General features: G+C 43.3%; 1 protein-coding gene across 1 annotated transcript in view; it reads left to right on the top strand.

The window, feature by feature from the left end:
• Positions 1 to 21,544, top strand: part of EPHA4 (EPH receptor A4) — a 104,544-nt gene that overhangs the window by 51,221 nt on the left and 31,779 nt on the right. Inside the window, exon 5 of the mRNA XM_021553675.3 lies at positions 4,952 to 5,290. Coding sequence (XP_021409350.2) covers positions 4,952 to 5,290 — 339 coding nt within the window. The remainder of the gene's footprint in view (positions 1 to 4,951; positions 5,291 to 21,544) is intronic.

The raw sequence follows: 21,544 nt of genomic DNA, 5'->3' as shown, positions 1-21,544 counted from the left end.
CACCAGGTCTTTGTCAGTTGTACAGGTGCATGTGGGAGGCTTCTGACTGGAGAGAAACTTAAGTGTAGGAAGGGAGGGAGAGAAGTGTTGATAAAGGAAAAGTTAAAATACTGCCTGAAGTTGTAGAAAGAATGCTAAAATACATCAGGCCTTTTCATACAAGTAGTGTTTATGCCATTAATGCCTTAAAAACTCATTTCTGTGAATGTTTGTTTGACATAGCATGCATTGTTCTTAAGACAGACAGGTCTCTCTATCTGTGGATGAAAGACAGATTGCTGTTATGGCTATAGCCTATTGCAGCAAGACAAAGCCAAACAATCTGCATTGCCCAATATATTTAAGGAAATCTAATAGGAGGCTAAGGAAGATAGTAAGAAGATTAGCTTGATGAAGATTATTTGTTGCTAAACAGACTCTTCAGTGTTTCCCTCAGCCCTGACACACACAATGAACTGCTCCACCCAGGGCCTTCCCATTTGCTTCATGGCTCACTTGATTTTGATGGGTTTATTGTGAAGCAAGATTTATGGAGCCCCAGGAAGGAATAAAATTGAAAACTTCCGTTCCCTGTGTTCCCACAGAGGAGCCCCCCATCCGTTCAGGGTGCTGGTTAAAGGGGCTGGAGAGGGATCCGGCTTTCAGGTCCCATGATCAAACCATGTCCCCTTTGCAGTCATTGACTTGAGAAGACTGAGTGGCTCTGCACATCCATCTCTCAGATTCTGTTGTCCTGTGCAGGGAAAACAACACCTGCCTTCCTAACATCATAAAATGAATTTTAAAATTAATTCGTTTTCAGAATTAAAATGTTTAGATTTAATTTTGATTTCCTGTAGGAGCTGTCACATTTTCAAACTGTTCCAGGCAGTGTGGCAGTATTAGCTCTGTTCCTCCACAGTGCCAAATAGCCCATGCAGTAGCAAGCTTCCATTGGCAGTAGATTGATGAAAAATGTTGTAGATTGTGGGATTTGTGACAAAATTACAGATGGTGGTGGTGATTCAGAAGCACAGGTCCTTGCCTCCTCTCTCATCTGCCCTGTAGCTAGATTTTTCTGCCAGAGGACACAGGTTTGTGTGAGGGTGATGGTCGGGCTGTCAGGATGCTGTTCCCTGTGGGATCCTGCTAGCTGGGTTCACCCAGGTACTATCCTGGCCCTTGCAGCCTGCCCTGGCCCTGAAAGGGTTTGTCTCATCTGTGGGCAGCGGCTCTGTTGTCAGAAACAAAGCAAATCCTGATCACCATTGAAGGAGCGGATACGCCCTGTGTTTCAACATCTGAAACCAGGCCCATCAATCTGAAGCTATTCCCCGCTCCCTGTGCCAACAGCTCCATTGATGACTACGCTCCAGGAAGAAAAGAAATTGCTTTTCCCCTCACTGTAATGTCAGCCCACCATTTGGAGACTCCCCCGCATCTTCCTTTTCAGGCTGGAGGTGGTGCAGTCATCTCTGTGACCTGCAAGCATCTGCTTCCCTGGTTTTCCGCTTCGTCGCATCTCTGTTTAGACACTGCAATGCCCTGTCCCACATACTAATTACTGACTTTTTGCTTCTGAGGAGCTTGATTCATTCTGGCACATTTTCCCATGTGAAACTGGACTTAGAGCCTTGGAAAATATCTTAATGGGCATCGGACTAAGTCTGAGTTTAACCCCAAACTGGCTGCTGTATCTGAGCTAAGAGGGACATCTTTCAGATGGCAGCTGTGGCAGTATGAACCCTCTCCCCATAGAGGTCTTTGCTTCAGGAATACCCCTGTGACATGGGGATATTCTTGGCCCTGGCAGAGCTGGTGCTGCCTGGGGAAGGAGGTGTTTGCACTGGCACCGCCTCATCTCGGCTCTCCTGGCCTCGCTGTGCGTGGCTGCAACGTGTGAACACTCTGTAAGAACACACCTTTTGCTTTTCCTCGCTTTCAGACTCTTGATGTTTCCCATAGGAGCAGTTTCTGTTCAGGGCTTGCTGCTGCCAGGTCCTGACCAGTCTCTGGGAGGACACACAGCCTCAGCTTCCAGAATCTCTGGCTGCTGCTCTGGCCAGGGCAGACCTTCCCTGTACAGTGTGCACCTGGTCTTGCAGCCTGTGGAGGCTGCTCTTCCCCCTGGAGGCTTGTGTTGGTTTTCCCGTTCCCTTGACAGTGCAGAGGGACAGGTGTTGTTACCTTGTGCACCTGCCTGCCCTGAAGAGAGCCCAGGTGCGAGGCAGTCTGGGGAAGTCCGGGGTGGAGAGAGTTTGTTTCAGTCCCTGCTCAGCAGTTCCTGTGCTGCCACTTGAGCTGACGATTTCAGGAGTGTCTTCCATCTCATTGCACTCAGAGTTTATTTTTGAAAAGGAAGCTTGTGTATTTGCAGGCTAAGCAGAGACCACTTTCTTGTATCCAGGTGATCTGGCAAAGCCAGCTTTTGGGGGAAGGAGGGATGGTTGGTTATGGGACAGAGGCGTTGGGCTGGGACTTGGGACAGTTTTGACCACTGCCCAGATGTGCAAAGCATGTTTTGTGTGCCCTTGTCTCACCACATCTCTCTCTGCCTCCATTTCCACATGATGAATAGAGATTAAAACCAGTTTCTTTCCTTTTTCTTTCTCGTCTGGTTTTTGGATCAGGAGCCGTCTCTTACTGTGTTCAGTAACTGATCTTTGAGTAAAAGGGATTTGTCCTTAGGAGTCCAAAATGCTGCCAGTGCATAAATAAAAGCCATGAATGGCAGCCTGGTGGTGCAGCGTGCAGGAGGGCTCCCTGGCTCAGGGGCTGGCCCAGCTCTCTCTTCTTGCAGTAATTTTACCTGTCAACACCGATTAACTCAGAGACTGTTTCAAAAGTTTGGCATGAAGGGAGGACTTCCCTCCTTTCAAAAGAAATATATTAATTTTGTATTTTTGAAGTAAACACAGACAAACCATCCTTGCTTAGCTACTCCTGCAACAGAGACCTTTCATTTAGGTACTGAAGACCCATTTGACCTCTGTGTCATTTAAGACTTTTCCTACCCTGCCTCTCTAAAAATAAGAGTCCTGTCTCCTGTTGAGCATGTGTTACATCCTGGTGGCTTCAAGCACAGACCCAAAGAGGTGATGTAGCCCTCAAAACCTTGTCCTATGTAGCCTGCTCAGGCCTCAGGCTTCCTTTGAGATGAACCTGATAAATTGAGGAGGGAGCCACAATTAATCTTCCCCATAGTCATCCCTTAACAGCTTAACCTTTCTGCTGTTACACTTGATGAGTCACTTCGTAATTTCAGTAGAATTTCACATTTTCAATGTATTTGGTTCCTGTCTTACCATGATGACTGTTTTTGTACCTTTGGCATATGAGAGATTATGACTTACTTATTTATACGCTTAATGGAACTGTTGGTGCTGGCTGATTCTTTTTGGCCAGTTTCGTAGTTTCATAATGTTTGACAAATTTGACAGAACTTTCTCCTTTCCTTCCTTTTCTACAAGGAGATCTAGTTGAACTTCTTTTGAATTGCAGCCATCAAATGTATTTTGATGAAATCTAAGAAGCTTTCATGAGCTTTCCTGTGCCTTGAATTTGTGACTTTACAAAATTATTTCCAGTATTTTTCTGCTAATAATATTTGTATGTAGCGCTCTGACTAGCAGTAAGGACAGCTGTTTTTACTGTGTTCCAGTTTGGGTGATACATTTTGCAATCTTCATTCTCATTCTGTTGCACTTCTGTTTGATGCAGTGCTTATCTACAGCCCTATGCCAAAGCATTGTGTGTGTCAGAGTAGCTGTGTGCTCTGCCCCAAGCAGGCTGCCTGGTGATGGTCAGGGAGGCTTTTTGGGATGAATAAAATACCCATCTCTTTCATGGCTTCACTCTGAATCATCTGCCTTAAATTTAAGGGTACAAAAAGTGTGTCTCAACAGTATTGAAATCAGATTAAGAGTTGCAGGATTAGCTCTTCTGCAATTTCAGTGTGCCTGTGGGTTTGGGGCCTGTGGGGATTTAAGCACATAAATAGGATTTGTGCCCGTGCGTTGGTCGGCGCAGGGCAAGGCTGGCCACGGCACCTCTGGGGAGGTGCAGGAGGGGCTCTGCCCAGCCTGCCCAGGGAGGTCCTGCCCAGCCTGCCTGGCTCTGTGCTCTAATCCCATGGTCCCTGTGTTGGAACCAGCTGGGAGCTCTCTGGAAGAGTGGTTATGAAGTCTCCCATCCCTGTGGTGGAAAAGCTGACCTTGTGTCTCAAATCCAATCTTATTGCCAAGCTCTTGTTTCTGACCAGGTTTTTTTTTATCAGCCCTTCCTTCAGATGCTTGCCATATTTTCCTCTTCAGTTCTTTTACTTTCTCCAGCACTCCTCTGTTGTAAACTTTATTTTCCATCCTTCAAAGCCTTAGTTCTATGTCTGGCTTCCTATTCAAATCTCCATCCTGCATGCTGAAGTGTCATGTTCAAGTCCCTGCTTGATGGGCTTCAGTGTTCACTGAATGTGATTTGACATCAACTTGTCTGGAAAATATTGCACTTACATTTTTCAGAAAAGGATACCATGAGATATTTCTATAATAATTTCAATGAGAGTCTGCCTGTTGGTAATGGGGGACTTTGAAAATCTCAAGTGAAGCAGAAGTTTGTGTATTTGATGCTTTGCTTAGGAGATAATGGAAAAAAAAATGAGTATAAGATATATAAATTTAACATTTTTCATAACAAGTGAAAAGGAAAAAGTCCCACTCCCGTTTAATTGTAATACTGAACTTTCAGGCTCAGTAGAGCTGGAAAATACTGTTAGTTTGTCAGATAAAGAGATCAGAGGTGACTTACCAGTTAATTATTTTGCCTTCATTTTGAACATAGGGAAGTAAAATTCCGCTTGGTCTCTGCTGTCCTTAAATGGGAGTTGCACAGCGTCTGGGACCCTTAACTCCAATGTCACTATGTAAACTATGCTTTCTTTCCCTTAACTAAAAACACGTGGACTTTGTCTTTTTAGGCCCTCCATCTGCTCCCCAGCACCTGATTTCCAATGTCAACGAGACCTCGGTGAACCTGGAGTGGAGCCCTCCCCAGAACAAAGGTGGCCGGGAGGACATCTCCTACAACGTGGTGTGCAAGAGGTGCGGGGCCGGCGAGCCCAGCCGCTGCCGCTCCTGTGGCAGTGGGGTGCACTTCAGCCCCCAGCAGAACGGCCTGAAATCCACCAAAGTCTCCATCACCGACCTCCTGGCACACACCAACTACACCTTTGAAGTCTGGGCGGTGAATGGAGTGTCCAAGCAAAACCCCAGCCAGGACCAGGCGGTGTCAGTCACTGTGACAACTAACCAAGCAGGTAGGAACATAAACAGCAGTTCCCTTCCCATCTCTGCTGCCTGTTTTGTAGGAAAGCTGTGATTTCCATTACGTTTAGCATTAGCAAATGAATGCGAGCAGCCCTAAGATGTGTAACTGGGTCAAACCCTTATTTTCTGGTGATTTATATGGATAGTTGAAATGCTTCAGAGGCAGGGAGAGCAGGAGGGTTTGGGTGCCGTGTCTGGAGCAGGCTGTGCTGCAGCACACGCACAGGCAGGACACTGGGAGGCATTCTGCACAACAGCACAGCTGCCTTGATCCCCCCTGGCCACCAGCAGCTCTGCTTCATGCCGGGGACACCCTGTACAGGGACACAAGGATGTCCTTGGTGTCTGCAGAGGGCAAAATACGTGCCTGGGGAGCACAGAGCTGTGCTCCTGGCCCCCTTGAAAAAGTGCTGCGTAAGATTCAATGAGCGGAACGAGTGGGCGCCTGCTCGCCTGCCTGCTCGCTCTCCTCTCCTGGAAAGTCAATTAGATTCTGTCCCCTTGTTAAATAAATACCTCCTTAACCTGCTGCTGACAATGTTTCGATTGATCAGAGCTGGCATTGCTGTGGAAATCCTATATGAGCTTTCAACTTCATGCTGACCGATTTCTGCGTTTCATTCATCTGGGAGAGTGAAATTCTATTTCTGTGTATACGAGATTATTTCAGATACCCTGGGTAGCTCTGCTTTTTTGGTACCCCATGCTTGACCTAGTAAGGGCAAAGGCTGCAGCAGCAGATTGCCATTTCGTTTTGATGCTAATTTGTTTGATCTTTTCCTTTAATTCCATGAAAAGATTTCTTTTTTCAGAAATGAAAAAGAAAAGCCAGCTCGGGTTTAACGCACAGGGTTCCAGTTGAATTTTTAATTTAATGCACAAAATTATATACATTTGAATATGACACTCTTCTAAATGCAAATGAGATATCCAGACTGTCAGACTGGCTACAAGACCGTCAAACCTGTTATCTGATGGCTCAGAGTGCTGATTGCCTTCAGGTCCCACAGATGTTGCAGGCTTTCAGCACCTCGGAGCGTAGCTTACAGGGTATCATTTATTACCAGGCTTACGGTGTATGAGACAATATTAATATTGCATATTTTGATAGGACCAGACCATATAAATATTTTGAATTCTGTTTCCTAGTAAGTGTGTGTGAAAAACAGGTAGGCATAATCTAAATCTGAAAATTTTAGCTGTAGTCCAGGACATGTCAGTATTACCACTGAGAGATACATTCAATTTTGCAGTGACAGTTACAAGCGAAATTGTCAAGTCCATGCTGAAGTGCCTTTGAAAATCTGGTCCAGAGTTTTTTGTTCTTCATATACAGTTGACAGCATCCCTTTTAAATTATGATTCAAAAATTCAAACCACCACTTTGCCTAGTGAAAGGAAGACTAATAGAGAGCAGGGGCTATTAGGGAGTCTTGGGAGAAAGCCGTGGGAGAGTGCTGTCATACGCTATAGGAAAAGAGAAGGTTGAGAACAGCAGCAGGGACAGTGTTTTTGTGCTCTGAATGCCTAGCAAAGAGAGTATTTCTGACTGATTTTGGCATGTGTAAGGATTAGTGGATGCATATATGCATGAATAAGCGAGCAGGATCCATCTACCGTGTGAAAATTCTACCATCTTATGCTTTTATATGCAAACCAAAATCTGATTGAATATGCAAATAAGAATTGATTTTGTTTATTATCCATGAGTAGTATTCTTCCCATGAGGAAATTTGTATTTTTGCCAACATTTCCCATTTCAAAACATGCCCAGTTTATCAAATGCGTCAGAGGGATGGAGAAAATTATACCGGTATAAATGAAAATTAACTCCAAGGTGCAGTGTTCTCCTGTTCTTCATACTACTTTGTGGTTTCTGCTGCATAGACGATCTAAATAGAAATGTGTGGCCTAAACCTACAGATCCCAGCTGAGATAAATAGCCTTACATATGCAAATTGTCCCATTGATTTTGGTGAAACTGCTTGCTTGAGTAAAGGTTTGTAACGTTAGACCCTTGGGTTTTACAAGTACTCATCTGTTTAATCATTGTAAATGTGTGTCTGGGGTGCATTAAAATCCTTGTGCCACTAATTTTCTTTCACTATATTTCATTATAAAGAAATCATGTCATCATGGTGCACTGCCACAGGCTTGGTTTTCATCTTGCACCTTTCTTACACTAATGTAAAGCTGCCTTGGTTTCTTTAAGGCAATTCTAAATTCAGATTAGAGCAAATCTCCTCCCTTAATAGCACTTCTTTCTTGTTTTACTAATAAAAATGAAGCCACCAACACCAAATATTTGTAAATTACTTCATTGTTGTATTCTCTATGCTTGTGCTTCCCAACACTTGATAGGGAAAAAAAATGTTGTCAATATGGGGAGGTTTTTTTAGTTCTTTACATATGAGCAGTGCTTTTGGGTTGGCTTCTGGAGAATTTGCTAGAACTCTTTGCAAGAGGTGCACCTCTGAGGTAAATTCAGTAAAAATTATAAGTATTCAAGAGACAAAGGAATTCTTCCTCATAACAACTTGACCTTCCAAATATGCACCTGTGTAATCTGAAGAAAATAGACAGAAATTTTCCAAGCAGTTTTTGATGTGAGGATCAGGACTCCGGGTGTCTGTGTGTTTGCCTGCCGTGGTGCCAGCCCCTGTGGAAGGTGTGCATTTGGAGACAGGCAGAAAACAAGGAGAAATCACTTGTGGTGTATTCAGCACAAAGTTGATGGAATGCATTGCAGGGACATGAAAGGTGCAGTTGAAAAGCACAGGTGGGTTTTTGTTTGCTTTTGTCGTTTTACTCCTGAGATAATGAAATGAGGCAGTTTACGTTCCACTCTTCGTTTAGAAACTCTTTTCAGTTTCCAGTACTATAGAAAAGTGTTTAAATGAGAATAAGATTTGCCATTCAAAGTAGGATCAAAAATCGTTTGAAAAAGTATTTTTTCTGCTTCTTTGGAAAAGGTATTGGTTTTTATAGCTTGCTTTTTTTTCCCCAAAAATAGCTAAATTTCAGGCTTTGAAGCAAGTAAAAAATTCTATCTTCTAGTGAAATACATTGTGACATTTTAAGAATTTTGAATTAATTCAGCTCATTGTTCTGCATGTTTAGGATTTTTTTTTTTGAGTTGGGAGCCATTATTCTTTTCCCATATGAGATTAAAATTAGAGAACTCAAGGATGGAACACTGAACTGCTGAAATTTGGAGCCAATGTCCTTGGCACAATGAGTACTGCAAGTGCTGATATTGCAGGTCTCACCACTGACAGTGGTGGCTTTTGGGCTTTCACTTTTCAGTGAAATGAAATCAGCACTTTGTCCATCTTTAAAAAACTGTGAAATGATTTGTGGAAGAGGTGCAGGCCAGCAATTCTCATGTGATGCTGCTAGGAGAAGCTTATTTCAATAAGGAACTCTATCAGACTGTTGACTGAGTAGCTCAGAAATCTCTGGGCTTCTTGGTTGTTTTTCTTTTTTTTTTTTTTGCTAAGGTTAATGCTACAAAGCTGTTCAAAATTAAAAGTAAAGCTCTCAATAAAGAGATTTTGTTCACAGCATGCAGGATGCTTGTGTGGTTTTCTTTTGAAGATGCGCTGAACAGTTTATGTTTTTATTAAGGGTGCAACAGCTGAGCTGTTTGTCTCCAGCCTGAGAGGCAGGCTCCCTGCTCAGTCCCCCGTGTGCCTGTCCGAGGGGCACTGCCACAGGGACAAGGTTTTTGCATGGATGCTGAAGGCATTCATAAGGCAGGGGAGTGGTGTAGGGGGCAGAGCCTACACAGGCTTAAAGGAGATTTAAAATCCAAACTTATTTTCCTACTTGCTTGGCTCCCTTTGTTTTGTTTACATTTTATGAGGGATGGGTGTCCTGCTCACTCTTTTGCTTGTTGGAGTTAAAGCAGTTGATATTTCTGAATAAACAAACTGCCTGGTGATTTGCTACCTTGTTAGGTTACCTTGGGCTCTGTGTTTCCTTAAGTGGATTGGCAGAGCTAGATGGATGAAGGATGTGCCAATTAGGATGAAAATACAGCATATATAAATAAACTTACTACTTCTCCTGTTGCTTCAGCCTGGATTTTTCAAGCTGCCTGTGCTCAGAATCAAGAAATTATCTTTCTGGAGAATACCTCAGGCTCTCTGTCCTGGTTATTCCTGCTGCTGCTGCTGTGACTGCTCTGCCCAGCCCCTCTGTGTGTGCAGTGCCCCTCTCCTGGCCTGTGCAGCTGCGTGTTCCCTGTCCCAGGGCTGTCCCATCCCTGGCAGAGCAGGGAGCTGGCAGTGCTGCAGTCCTTGCCCCTCTCCCGAGTGCTCCCCTGCTCCTGCACTGGAGCTCAGAGCCCTGCAGTGCTTCCGTGTCCTTTCCAGGCAGGAGCTGAAATGGGTCACGGTGCCACCAGGATTTCAGCACTCCCAAGAAGTTCCATGGGAATTGAGTATTCTTCTGGGACAGGCTGCAGTTGTGGTGAACCCAAAATACTGACTTTCAGTGCAGGGAAGGGAAATGTCAGCTGTTACTCAGTTTTATTTAGCCTTTAGGTTTGTTTGTTGTTTATGTTCTTAATTCCTTTACTAAAAGGGAAAAAAAACCCAAATCTGAAAGATCCAAATCCATTGGGGATGATGGTATTTTAAGTCAGAAAGGGCAAGGCAAGGGTAGGGGGAAAAGAATTGGGAGATATGACTTGTAAGTTCTACTGGACTTTTTGGTAGGGGAATAGATATTCCCATTTTGCATTTTGGTGGGTCTTCTTTGAAAGCCCACATTTCCTTTCAAATGCTGATTAGCATTCCTCACGTGTTGTAGAGAACAGCACAGAAAATGCATATAAGGTCTTACATTATGCCAGTGTGGTTTAGCCTGTGCTGAGCTACATTTATAGTCAGTAGAAGTTCATGGACATACATTGCCCTTGGTCAGTGTGCACCCCTCATGTCAAAAAAATAATAGTTGCTCAGGCAGATCAAAAGCAATGCATGCCAAGGCCAGGAAAGCTAAGGATTTTAGTATTTTCTTTTTAATGCACTATTTTCCTGGATATTTAGAACTTGCCTATAAAGAATTGCTCTGTAGTGAAACATCAAAAGACATTGTTAAGTATATTTCAGTCACAGAGCTTTCTTTAGGTGTCAGCATGAACACCCTTAAACTACTACTGGTAAATAAAATTAACTGTTACTCTGAAGGTTGATCAATCCATCTGATTCTCTAAGCTCCCTTGTGTTCTCTGAGGATAATCCTGGTTTCAATGCAAGTGATAGCAAATAATTTCTGTTTGCTGAGAGTGAACATAACATTTTTTGATTTTGTGTATGGTGATATTTATGTGCATATTAAGAATCTTATCGATAGGGAGGTGCTGAAGGAAGTTAATTTTGATTTTAAAAATCGCAAGGTCTGTAGTCATTCAGACTGCTAGTTTTATGCTCAGCTCTTGAAAAAATGTTCCTTTTTTAATGCAGTCCTGGTGAAGAGCTGTTTATTGTTGTGTTGAAACATAATTTTTGAAGGGCTGTATAACCCCAAGGAAGACTTCATCTCCAAATAGCCAGCAAAGGAGCTCTGTGAATGTGAAGGCAGAATTCATCATGCACTGGTGTCAAAGTTTCACAGACCCTATGAAATAGTGTAAGCTGGCAAAATAAGTCATTTTCTGTGGCACCCCTTCCCTAGTGCCTGGAGAGGCTGTGGGGATGCTCACACAGGCCAGCTCCCCTCCACGGTGGCTGGGCTCTGCCGGGTTCCCGGGGGGATGTGGGGATGGGGCTGTGCTGTGGGCTTTTGTGGAGGGAACCATTAAGGTGCTGGGCCAAGCTGTTCCCCAGGAGTCTCTGGACCTTTGAGGGTGTTGAGGTGACGTCCAGCTCGATGGCTCACCTGGGACAGGTGCAGGAGGGTGAGTGAGTTTGTGTCACTGCCCAAGCAGAGTGAGTGGTACTCCAGATGCTGGGCACAGCTGGTCTGCCTGTAGCCTTCACAGGCATCCAAGAGTCAATTCAATTTTTTATTTTTATTCTATGTGCTTGCTACCAGCACAGTCCCACCCTTTCCAGTTACTTGTTCCCCACAGCCAAAGGATACAAATAGCCTGTTCCAGCAGTCCTTTTTCAGGCACACAAACCCGTGAGGAAACTCATGCACGTATCTGGGTGTGTATAAACAGTCACAGCACCCTGGCCACCCAGTTCCCAACCAGCCTGATTTAAAATAATCTCTTGGCAAACATCTGGATGCGTGCCAGCTGTCCAGAGCATGGGAAGTGTGTGTGATTCTACCGACTGCATTCTTTTTTCTGTACAATGTTAGGGTAATGGGAAAAGGGAGCTGCTAAGGGGTGTTCTTACTTTGCTTTAAGGTGTTTGTACTAAGGATGATAGATCAGCAGTCTCCTTATTCCCCAAATGGGGCTGTGTCAAGCCTGAATTCACTAGGAAAGAAAACTGAAACTAGTAAGCAAGAACTTGGAAAAGGGGTGATCTTTGAGCATTGACACTCTGTGAATTCTTACAGCATCTTGCAGAATTCCAGGGTAATGATGCAATTTTCTCATTTCAAATCTAAATCAGTGGCGTTTCTAAGCTTCATGTTTTTCTGCTAGGCGTGAGCAGCAATCCCCCCTGCACATTGTTCAAGCAGGAGGGTTGGGACAAGCTGCCTGCTGTTGTTGGGTTTTATCTGCCCTGATCAGTGAGGTGACCTGCCAGGACGTGCAGGACAGCCTTTTCTTTACCTGCCTTTTCTTCCCCTGCTTTGGCTTTCAAAGGGTCTTGTGTTTTGGCTTTGGACATCTGAAGATTTACATTGAATGAGTAACTGCGAAAAATTCTGAAGCAAACCAAATGGTGTATTTTGGTAAACCACAGATCTTCAATGCAGTGGGAGATCCAGAAAAAGAAGTGATCCTAGTGCTAGAAATTTGGGAATTGTGTGGAACTGAACAGTGGGGAATATTTTTGAATGGGCAAATTTCAGCATTGAGCATGAGATTTTTCAGAGACTTGAAGATGTCATGTGTTGACTGCTTCAGTTTCTTCTGCTGCACGTTTAATTACGTGTATAAGTTTAAGTGTCTGAGTAAGGAGCTTCTCCAAGCTGGCAGATGCAAGTGGGAGTTTCTTCTCAACAACTCCATGTTCTCGCAAAGGCTTTAACTGATGGTCTGTAATAAATGTGTAGTTATAGGCATACGTGCTCCTGTCTTAAAAACAAAACTGGGAAAACTATTGTTGAGAAGGATTAAATTATTATTTTAAGGTAACTGCAGCATTCCACAAAGAAATAATAATTAAAATAACAACTGCCTGCTTTCTGGCAAAGCTGTCTGCACCACCCATTTCCATGAATTTGTATTCAAGGTGGGGGATACAAGTCTTGGTTGGAAGGAAAAAAAAAAAAGTGCTTTCTAAAGATCCTTAGTAAATAACCAGCTTCAGGGTTCAGTGAACAGCTTAGACAAGCTGCATGTCAGATAGAGCCAAGATGTAATTGCAGCATTTAAATAAAAGTTTGGTCACATTTTTTTAAAAGATCTCGTGGTTTTCTATGGAAAATGGAATTTAGTTCCACATCCTCCTAGGAAAGAGATGCTTAATTTCAGCATTGGGTAGTGTTGATCATATTTAAGTTGTATAAATTTATTTCAAGGAGGCATAAAAGTCTGGTCTCAGTGATGTTGGTACAGATGAATAGTTACCAAACTGACAGAGATGGAGATGCTGCCCTGCAGCTTTTATTTGCCCTGGACTATTTAACTGTGTGCTCACTTTCCCTGACATTTCCCATTCATGGAGCTTGATGATCGGTGTGAGCACTTCCCTTAAACAACTGCCACAGAAATATTTTCATGTGGAAGGAGAATTTGCCCAAGAATGTTTGTGGCTACTAAATGTTTAGATGGGCTTCTAAATTCTCTAGTTGTTTTTGCAGCTGACTAAATAAATTGGAAAGCTGCCAGAGAGACGGCAGAGTCCAGTCGGTAGTTCAGCAACAATAAAAGGCTTTGGAGAACTTTATCAAAGCTTCCATTAACCCCCTGCTGATGTCCTCAAACAGGATTTTTTTGAGAGAGTAGAAACACAAAAGCTAGGCTGCACAACTGCCCCTGTGTGTCCATTCACAGTTTTTAAATCCACACAGTTACTAATTAAAATGCCATGCAGAGTAGCACAAATAAACTTCACTAGTCCCTGAAGCCCAAAAGTTTCTGCATTGGCTCATAGTTTGGAGGGCAAGATGCTGAGCTGACCCCAAAGGGTGGGTGAAGCAGCCCATTCTGGTTCAGATATTCTGTCCTTGTGAAATGTGTGTCAAGTCCATCCATATGCATGAAATCCCACTCCCAGGATGCCCTCCCAAGGCAGCCCGTTATATTTTATTTATGTGTTGCATAGCACTGCGCTAAACCGTGAGGGCTAAATAGAGCTGTGGCATGCCTGCTGGCTCCCTATAATCATGTTTGCCAGCTTCTGGTGGACATCAAAATGCTGAGCACACGAGTGAATACTGCCTCTTTCATTGAGAAATGTCACTTCAGATTTAGCCCCACGTGTGAACTGGTGTGCAGGGAGCGCTTTATTTCCATGGCAGGGCTCCAGTGGGCTTCCCCTCCCAAACAAAGTGGGCAAATGCATAGCCTCTCTCTGCATCCCCTTGAAGGATTTCATGGCATCTCCTTAGATTAAGGTAATCTGTCTTCATTACTAAATTCAAGAACCAGAGCCCCAGAACTTCAAGTGCGCTCTGAGAATGGATTCAGGGTCTCTGAAAATTGTGGTTTGGAAACTGCTGATAAAAGTTGACGGTGGTTTTGTATTTACTTTTTCAAATGCAGTCAAAAGAGGTGTGGGAAGCTCAAGCATTTGTATTTTATTCCTGTGGTCATTTGTATTTCAAACCATCCCTTATGGAAAAATCCTACTGTTAATTTAAATGAAATGATAGCTTTTGTCTCAGCCTTCTGAACTGTTCCTGCAGAGTTTATTAGGACTTTTATCCCTGCTATCGAATTCTATCATCTAGTCTTAAAAAGACAATTGACTGATTCTGATTTTTTTTTATTAAATTCTTCTACTGCTCCATAAAATATCTTTGGTTTTGTCTGTATTAAAATCCATTGAAAGTATCCATGGATTATTACAGTCAGAAAAACCCTTAAACTGTAATATGCTTTGGATATAAATGTCTTCCAATTCCACAGATTACCAAAGGCTAAAAGGAAAGCACTGAAATGTTTAATTATCTTTTTATTATTTTTAATTTTCTATGTTGCTGTTAAGTGGTCTTATCGAGAGATCATAGAACCAGGCAGTTTTGACTGAGCAAAATAGGAAAGTATAGTGGGCTGGAAGAGGTGTCTCGTATATGAATTGAGTTTTGTGTGCTGTCCCATTTATTTTAGCAAACAAATCAAGGCATGATCTGGAGACAACCCGCTACAAGGGCTCCCTGGGAAGATTGTGCTTGTCTCGGTAACAGACTGCATTCTTTAAATCTGTCCTCTGAATCAGCCCCAATTTATCTTTCCAGCATAAAAGGGAATGCAGATGGAGTAGCCACAGCCTCCCCAATAGTTTATCAGGATGTTGTGCATGCACATCAATAAGGCAGAAAGTGACTGGAATTTGTAAGTGCCCGAGTGTTAAATCCCGTGTGTTTGCAGGGCGCGGGGCGCTCGGGGCTGGGGGAGCTGTGGGGGTTCGTGGGCTCTCTGTGGCACTGCACACAGGGGTGCACACCCAGTGGTGCCTGTGCAAGAGCTCAGGCAGTGGCATCCTATCTGCTGGACATGGGACTGGAAGCCAAGGTTCAAACTCGGAATACAGACCAGTCTGTTTGACTGTTTTCGTGGGCTTTCATTTCCCCAGACTTCTGCTCAGTACTCTTCCAGGACATAAATCTGGCTGGTCTTTGTACAGGTCAACATCCTCATAACCTCACAAGGTTATTTTTTTTTTTTTAAATCGTTATTTATTTATTTTTAGGATTGAAATTTTTCAGACTTCGTAATGGCACTTGCATTGCACAGGAAGCCAATTATTCTTTGGAGTGTTTTACACTGAGGCAATCACCTTTAATATTTAATTGCTGATTCCACTTGGGATTTTTCCAATTGACACAATTTTAAAACAAATAATGCTCTGGTTTTCAGTATCCAGCATAAAACCAAAATAATGAAACCCCTTTATAAGTTTAATTATGTGCCACCTATGATGTAATTGACTACTGACATCATGAACTAAGATTTTAATTTTAAGGTTTATGTGTTTCAGGAAGCTTAGGACTCTTCCCCAGTTTGTACCTCATCACTTTTTTTTTTTTTTTTAATGAATGGCAAACAGAGGTAATTTTGCTTTTTGTAGCAATGCTGTGTGCAGAGTTTTTTCTCTCTCATTGGGTCTATTAATGATTTTTAATTTCCTGAACAAATCTGCCCGTTGTGAGTGAAGGAAAGGGGGTTTAATTCAGTACCAGTGACAGGACCTGGTGGGAGAGCTCCAAGTGTGAGTTAAGTGTGCTGTGGTCTGATTCTCTGTGGTACTTTCCAAAAGCACAGAGTATCTTTGTTCCCTGGAGAAGAGACACTTTGGTGGGGGACGATGGCGGAGTGTTTTGCAGCATCCTGCAAGAAAGAGGATCTTCAAGTGCTGTCAGAGCAGTGTCCTTCACAAAGTGCTACTAACCTGAGCCCAGAAAACCCAAACCTTGATTCAGTCCCAAGCATCTCAACAGCACAGAGACAGAGATGCTATCATGTCAAATCCATCTGACCTTTGTGCAGAAGGTACTTCACTGGAGTTCCAACTGAATGCTCTGAATATCAACTATAATTAAAATGTATGGCTTATTCAGCTGTAATGTAAATACATAAATGCAAACTTTCAGCACCAGCCTCTTCTGTGTGATGGAGCTGAAACTAAATATGGCTGAAGTTCCTTACCTTTGGTGGCTTTGAAACAATTTATGCTCTCAAGTGTTAAGATGAGAATTGTGATTTTTATTGTTGAGTGAGTCCTGGGTATGGATTCGGTTGGGTGCTGCAGGCTCAGGAGGGCATGGCTTAAACCCAGCCTGCAGTGGCTGTTGTAGCTGTGGATCACAGTGCAAGTAAAATGTCTATAATTTTATTAGTTTTTCTTCCCCCAAGAATCTTGCCATTTCTGACTTGAGATGATTGATCTGAGAAACCCAAATGGCAAAGTCTAAGTTTCTGCTATTACTGAAGCACTTCAGAAGCCAGGATGAGGCAATGTGGCCAAATCTATTTATTAAAATAGTGAATGCTGCTTTAGCAGAATGAGTCATGCCATTTATTTATTTATTTATTTTGTTTACAAGATACTTCAGTATTTCCAAGGTATCTAAGTGGCAAACAGGGCAGAGGCTTCTCTTTGTCTGGATTTTAGAAAGGCTTTTAAGCAGCACTTTTTACAAAATCTAATATTCTTAATGCTGAAGGTAAGTGACAAAGGACATTATTTAGCACGTGTATATGCATCATCTAGACATCCATGTCTCAAGTAAACAAAAAGTAACTGTGTGAGAACCAGGGAGAGCAACATTAGGAGATGTGTTGCCTTGGGTGCCAAATGGCACATTTGCCCCATAATGGATTGAGCTTTTTGGCATAACTGCGGGGCAGCCACATGCTCAGGTGACTTGATGGTAAGTATGAGAAAGGATCAGGGAGCAGAAATGAGGCTTTCTCTTAATAGATATACAGACATGTCCTATGCCCTGTGAGACAAAGGGTTGTCCCTTTGGGCTATTACAACACCAGGGTCAGTGTTTTTTATGTTTTATGGATTATTGAAACACTGTTGTAAGAGGTTTAAAAGCTGTGCACAACAAGTGATTTGCAGGGCACAGATGCAGTAAGTTATTTCATTGGTTCTGTACAGTTTAGGAACAGCTCTTCCCCTCCTGTGTGTTGACTCATGGCATGTATGCAAACCTGTCTTAACTGTGGGCAGGAGGATGGCAAAATGAAGGAGGAGTAGATGAATGTCTGTGTGACTTGAGGGGCTTAGGGAATGGGATAAGGGTCTCATTTTGGTGTTTCTTTAAGGGTAGCTTTGATTTCCTGGTGGAAGGGGCTGGGGAGGAGTGGAGTTTGTTTAGAAAAGGCAGCTCAGCAGATCCTTCTCCTGTGCAGCAGTGCAAGGGTGAAAGACGGGCTATTTCTGGGCAGGAATTAACTCTGGTGGCTACTTCTGGCTTCCTGCAAGGAACAGCAGGGCATGTGGGTGAGGCTGAGCTGCCCTGAGGGGAAGATGCTAAGGGGAGCATTTTGTTCCAGACTACTTATTTTGAACTGTTGGGGAATGCTCAATTTCCAGCATTATTATCTGCTTTAGTAACTAGGGGTTAGGGTCTCTACTCCCTCCTTTCTGCTCCCCCAGAGCCACTGTCCTCAGGGGTGCTGTACATTGTGTCACACCATCATTTCTGGTGGTCTGTGCTTGCTTGGACCAGCATCTGAGCAGTAAGAGGATGATTACAGCACGTCCTTCCCACAAGTGTCCCACCCAAATTCTGGTCCTGGGGTCCTAGCTCTGGCCCACAGCAGTCTCTTTTTGTCTGGACTGCCTGGTCCATTTTTTCTCCTTCTCTCAAGCCAATATAATGCAGTGGAGCATCAGTGTTGGCTTCTTTAGGCTACAGAATTTATTGCTGTTTATACTGGGTCAGAGTCCAAGCTCAAGTAGAGGGAAGAGTAACTGCATCGTGACTTGCTTTGTGACCAGGGGCTCCAAACCTGCTTGGGTCAGACAGCTGCTGACTAATTCCCCATCTTAACAAATTACTTATAGCTCTAGAGTTTCTAGAGCAACTCACAGCTCAAAGTATGTTCACCCTTCCAGGTTAATCATTCTAGCATATAGAAATGTTTCGGTGCTGGGGTTTTTAAGTGGTTGTGATGTTCAGATAGATTTTTATAAATTGCCTTCCAATTGAAAGGCTTGTTTTCCTGTTTGTTTTAAACTGGCATTCATACATACAGGAAATACACATTATTCTGCCATGTTTCTGTTGGCAACTATTAAGTTATCCTTGTCAGAACATGCCAACAGGATTTCTTAGCAAGCTAGCAGAAAGAAAACAAGCAGTTTTCAGATGAAACAGACCCCATGCTTGAGTTGTAATACAAATCTCTTGCTAAATGCTATTTAGATTCTATAATCTTTTGGTTTAAGGCAATCTTTGAGATTGTAGGTTGCAGATTCAGATCTTTGGAGTAATTCCAGACCTGCATTGCATAAGCTGACATCATTATTTGGCCTTCAAAATTGGAGGAGCCAGTACCTGAAAATAATGTATTGCTGTCAAGAGCTGGTCCTCTGATCTCCAGAACAAGCCATCTCCTTGGGCTTGCAAAATCTTCTTATCCTCCCCTCACTTCTGATGTAAACCACAGGGAACTCTGGTCACATCTCAATTCCTGTAATAGTTTTGATCTAAATTAGAGCAGTTCTGGTATGTTGAAGTAGTCTGTGCTAAAAGTGACACAGAACTGGATGTGCAGCCCAGAAAATACACAGGCTCTTTGTGGATCCTCAGCAGCCACTGCTAGTCGCCAAGAAATGAAGCTGGACTTAGGTGGTAAAAGTACAGCACTCTAATAATCCTCAACTACTACTATTTGTTGCTGCTGAGAGCCTGGGTTTTCCTTCAAGCTTTTGATTTGATGCAAGTCAGAGCCAGCTTTTGTGGTTTGGCAAGATTTGCAGCAAAGGTTCTTTTGGGAGAGGCAAGAAATGAAAACTTTAAAACAGAGGAAATGTTTAAAACATAATAATACTGTGTTAACAGTCTTTAAAAATCTCATTTTCTAGCCCCTTTCTTTATGAGCATGTCATTACAAACAACTGATGTGAGCTGGTCCTTAGGTTTGAGAGCCTGTCATTTGTTTTTCTCGGAGGTCTGTGACTGGGCTGCAGAGCCTGGAGAGCAAGGGAAGATCCCTTGTGCCTGTTATTTTGGGATGAAGGTGTCCTGTGAGAATATCCTGTGGCCAAGCTGGTGCAGTTTCTAGCAAGAAGGAGGGGAAGTTCAGCTCAGCAGCGTTAGGGCTGCTTAAAGGGACTGGGAGAAGGAGGCCAAGCTCAGCTGTCACACTGCGGGATTTTCTGTGTGGGTGGATGACCTCGGGCGCTTTACTCCACGGGTGGGGATTTCAAGTCTTTGCTTTAAAGGCTGAAAGCGTGGAAATGCTGCCCTGAATCCTGGCGTGTCTTTCTCTCCAGCCTGGAGGTGTTCCTCGCCAGCCGTCATTCCTGGGGGAAGGAGAGGCAGACGGTGGGAAGACAGAGAACTCGGGAATGTCTTGGGAAGCTTCCAATGGCTTGGTTGAGCAATCGGGCCTCTAGATCCTTGTCCAAGTCCTAACCTGGTCCAATCATCGCTAGTACGAATGTTTGCTCCACTTTTACAGAGGGAATAATGAAAAAAGCCCCAAATATGCATGTGGTTAGTTTTTAAAGTGCAGAGGCAGCCCACAGACTCTGGCAGGTCTCCGGGAGAAGGCGTAGCTGTCATGCTGACAGTGAGGAATGGGAATGCCAGACTCCAGCTTGGCTCTTCAGATGTGCACAGACATCTAATCTGGGAGGGACATCGCCTCACACATGTGCAGGAGCCTTTCCTGTGCTTATCCTGATGGACATACATGCCTTGTACATATGCTCTGCATGTGTTTGGAACTGTGGTCATGCTAAAATATTTTCTGGTCCTGGTGAGGCCACATCTGGAGTGCTGTGTCCAGTTCTGGGATCCCCAGTACAAAAATGAAAAGGAGTGACTGGAGAGAGTCGAGTGGATGCCACAAAGATGAGGAGAGGTCTGGAGCATCTCTCTTGCAAGGAGAGATTGCGGGATCTGGGCCTGGTTAGTCTGGAGGAGACTGAGGAGATCTCGTGAATGCGTACAAACATCTCCAAGGGGTGCTGAGAGGATGGTGCCAGGCTCCTTTCAGTGGTGCCCAGTGATGGGACAAGGAGCAAAGGCCATGAACTGAAACATAAGCAGTTCCTCAGCGTGAGGAAGAGCAGCACTGGAACAATCGCCCAGGGGGGTCATGCAGTCTCCCCTTCTGGAGACACTCCAAACACATTTGGATTAATTTCCATGTAACCTGCCCAGGTGACCCTGCCTTGGCAGGGGATTGGACTGGATGATCGCCAGAGGTCCCTTCAACCCTAACAATTCTGTGATTCTGTGAAAGAGAGCTGCCTTCTTTTTAATTTATTCTGGTAAATATGTTTTAGGTTTATGTAACTAAAGAGGGTTGGACATTTCTCTCTTACCTCCATTTGAAGTCAGTGTGACAGCTAGTCAGCTGAGATGCCTCTTACATGAATAAAATTATCAGAATCTGGCCCAGAGTATGGGCCTTTAGAAATTATTAAAACTGTATTTGATTCTTTGTTCTGTGTATCGTTTTGCTGCTGTGAGATTATTTACTAATATAATTTACAAAATCTCATGTAAACGCCCACAGTGTTATAAGGCAAATAGTCAAAGAGAAAACCTGAAATATACCAGGTTCCCTTAAATATGTTGGGTCCTAATCAAGAGAAGATTTTTGAATGAAAGACCTTTTATTTTCTTGCTTTGATTTCTAAGAGGACTTTTCTTCAGTGTTAGATTCTCAGAAATATTTTCTTTTTAGTAATTAATAATGGAGCAGGCTTTTAGTATCTGCCCTGGAAGGTAAAAAACCCTTAATCACAGTAACATCATTAGTGCTTTCAAGCATTTAATTTTGATGCTTGACAAAGCGCATAGCCATTGATAAGAACAAATAACTGTTGTGTGCAATTGAGGGAATAAAGAAAAGCATGAAAACCCCTAAGCTTCAAGTAATTAAATTTAAATATGTTATTTGAATTTAGCTGAGATAATGTACAAACTGTGGGTATATTTTTCAGTCAGTGAAAGACCCCTTGAGTAAACACGGTCCATTTAAATTCAAATCATGGGGAGTGGAAAGTAAACCCCGCTGTGGGTAAGAAGGCATCTTCAATAAAACACTGGGCATTGTGTATCTTTGATATCTGAGTACTCATGTGCCGTAGTTTTATAAAGGGCTGTTTTCACTCATGGATGCCTACATGCCAGAGACTTTATTGCATCTATTTATTTCCTGTTTTTTTCCTCTTTCCATTCCCCCCCACCCCTCCTAATTCGAACCAGTAATGAAAAACTGACACTCTGCCTCTGCCATCCTTTAAAGTGCC

This window comes from Lonchura striata, chromosome 9 (assembly GCF_050655825.1).
Source record: "Lonchura striata isolate lonStrDom1 chromosome 9, ASM5065582v1, whole genome shotgun sequence".
NCBI classification, from domain to species: Eukaryota; Metazoa; Chordata; class Aves; order Passeriformes; family Estrildidae; genus Lonchura; species Lonchura striata.
This window is presented reverse-complemented; position numbering and strand designations above follow the sequence as displayed.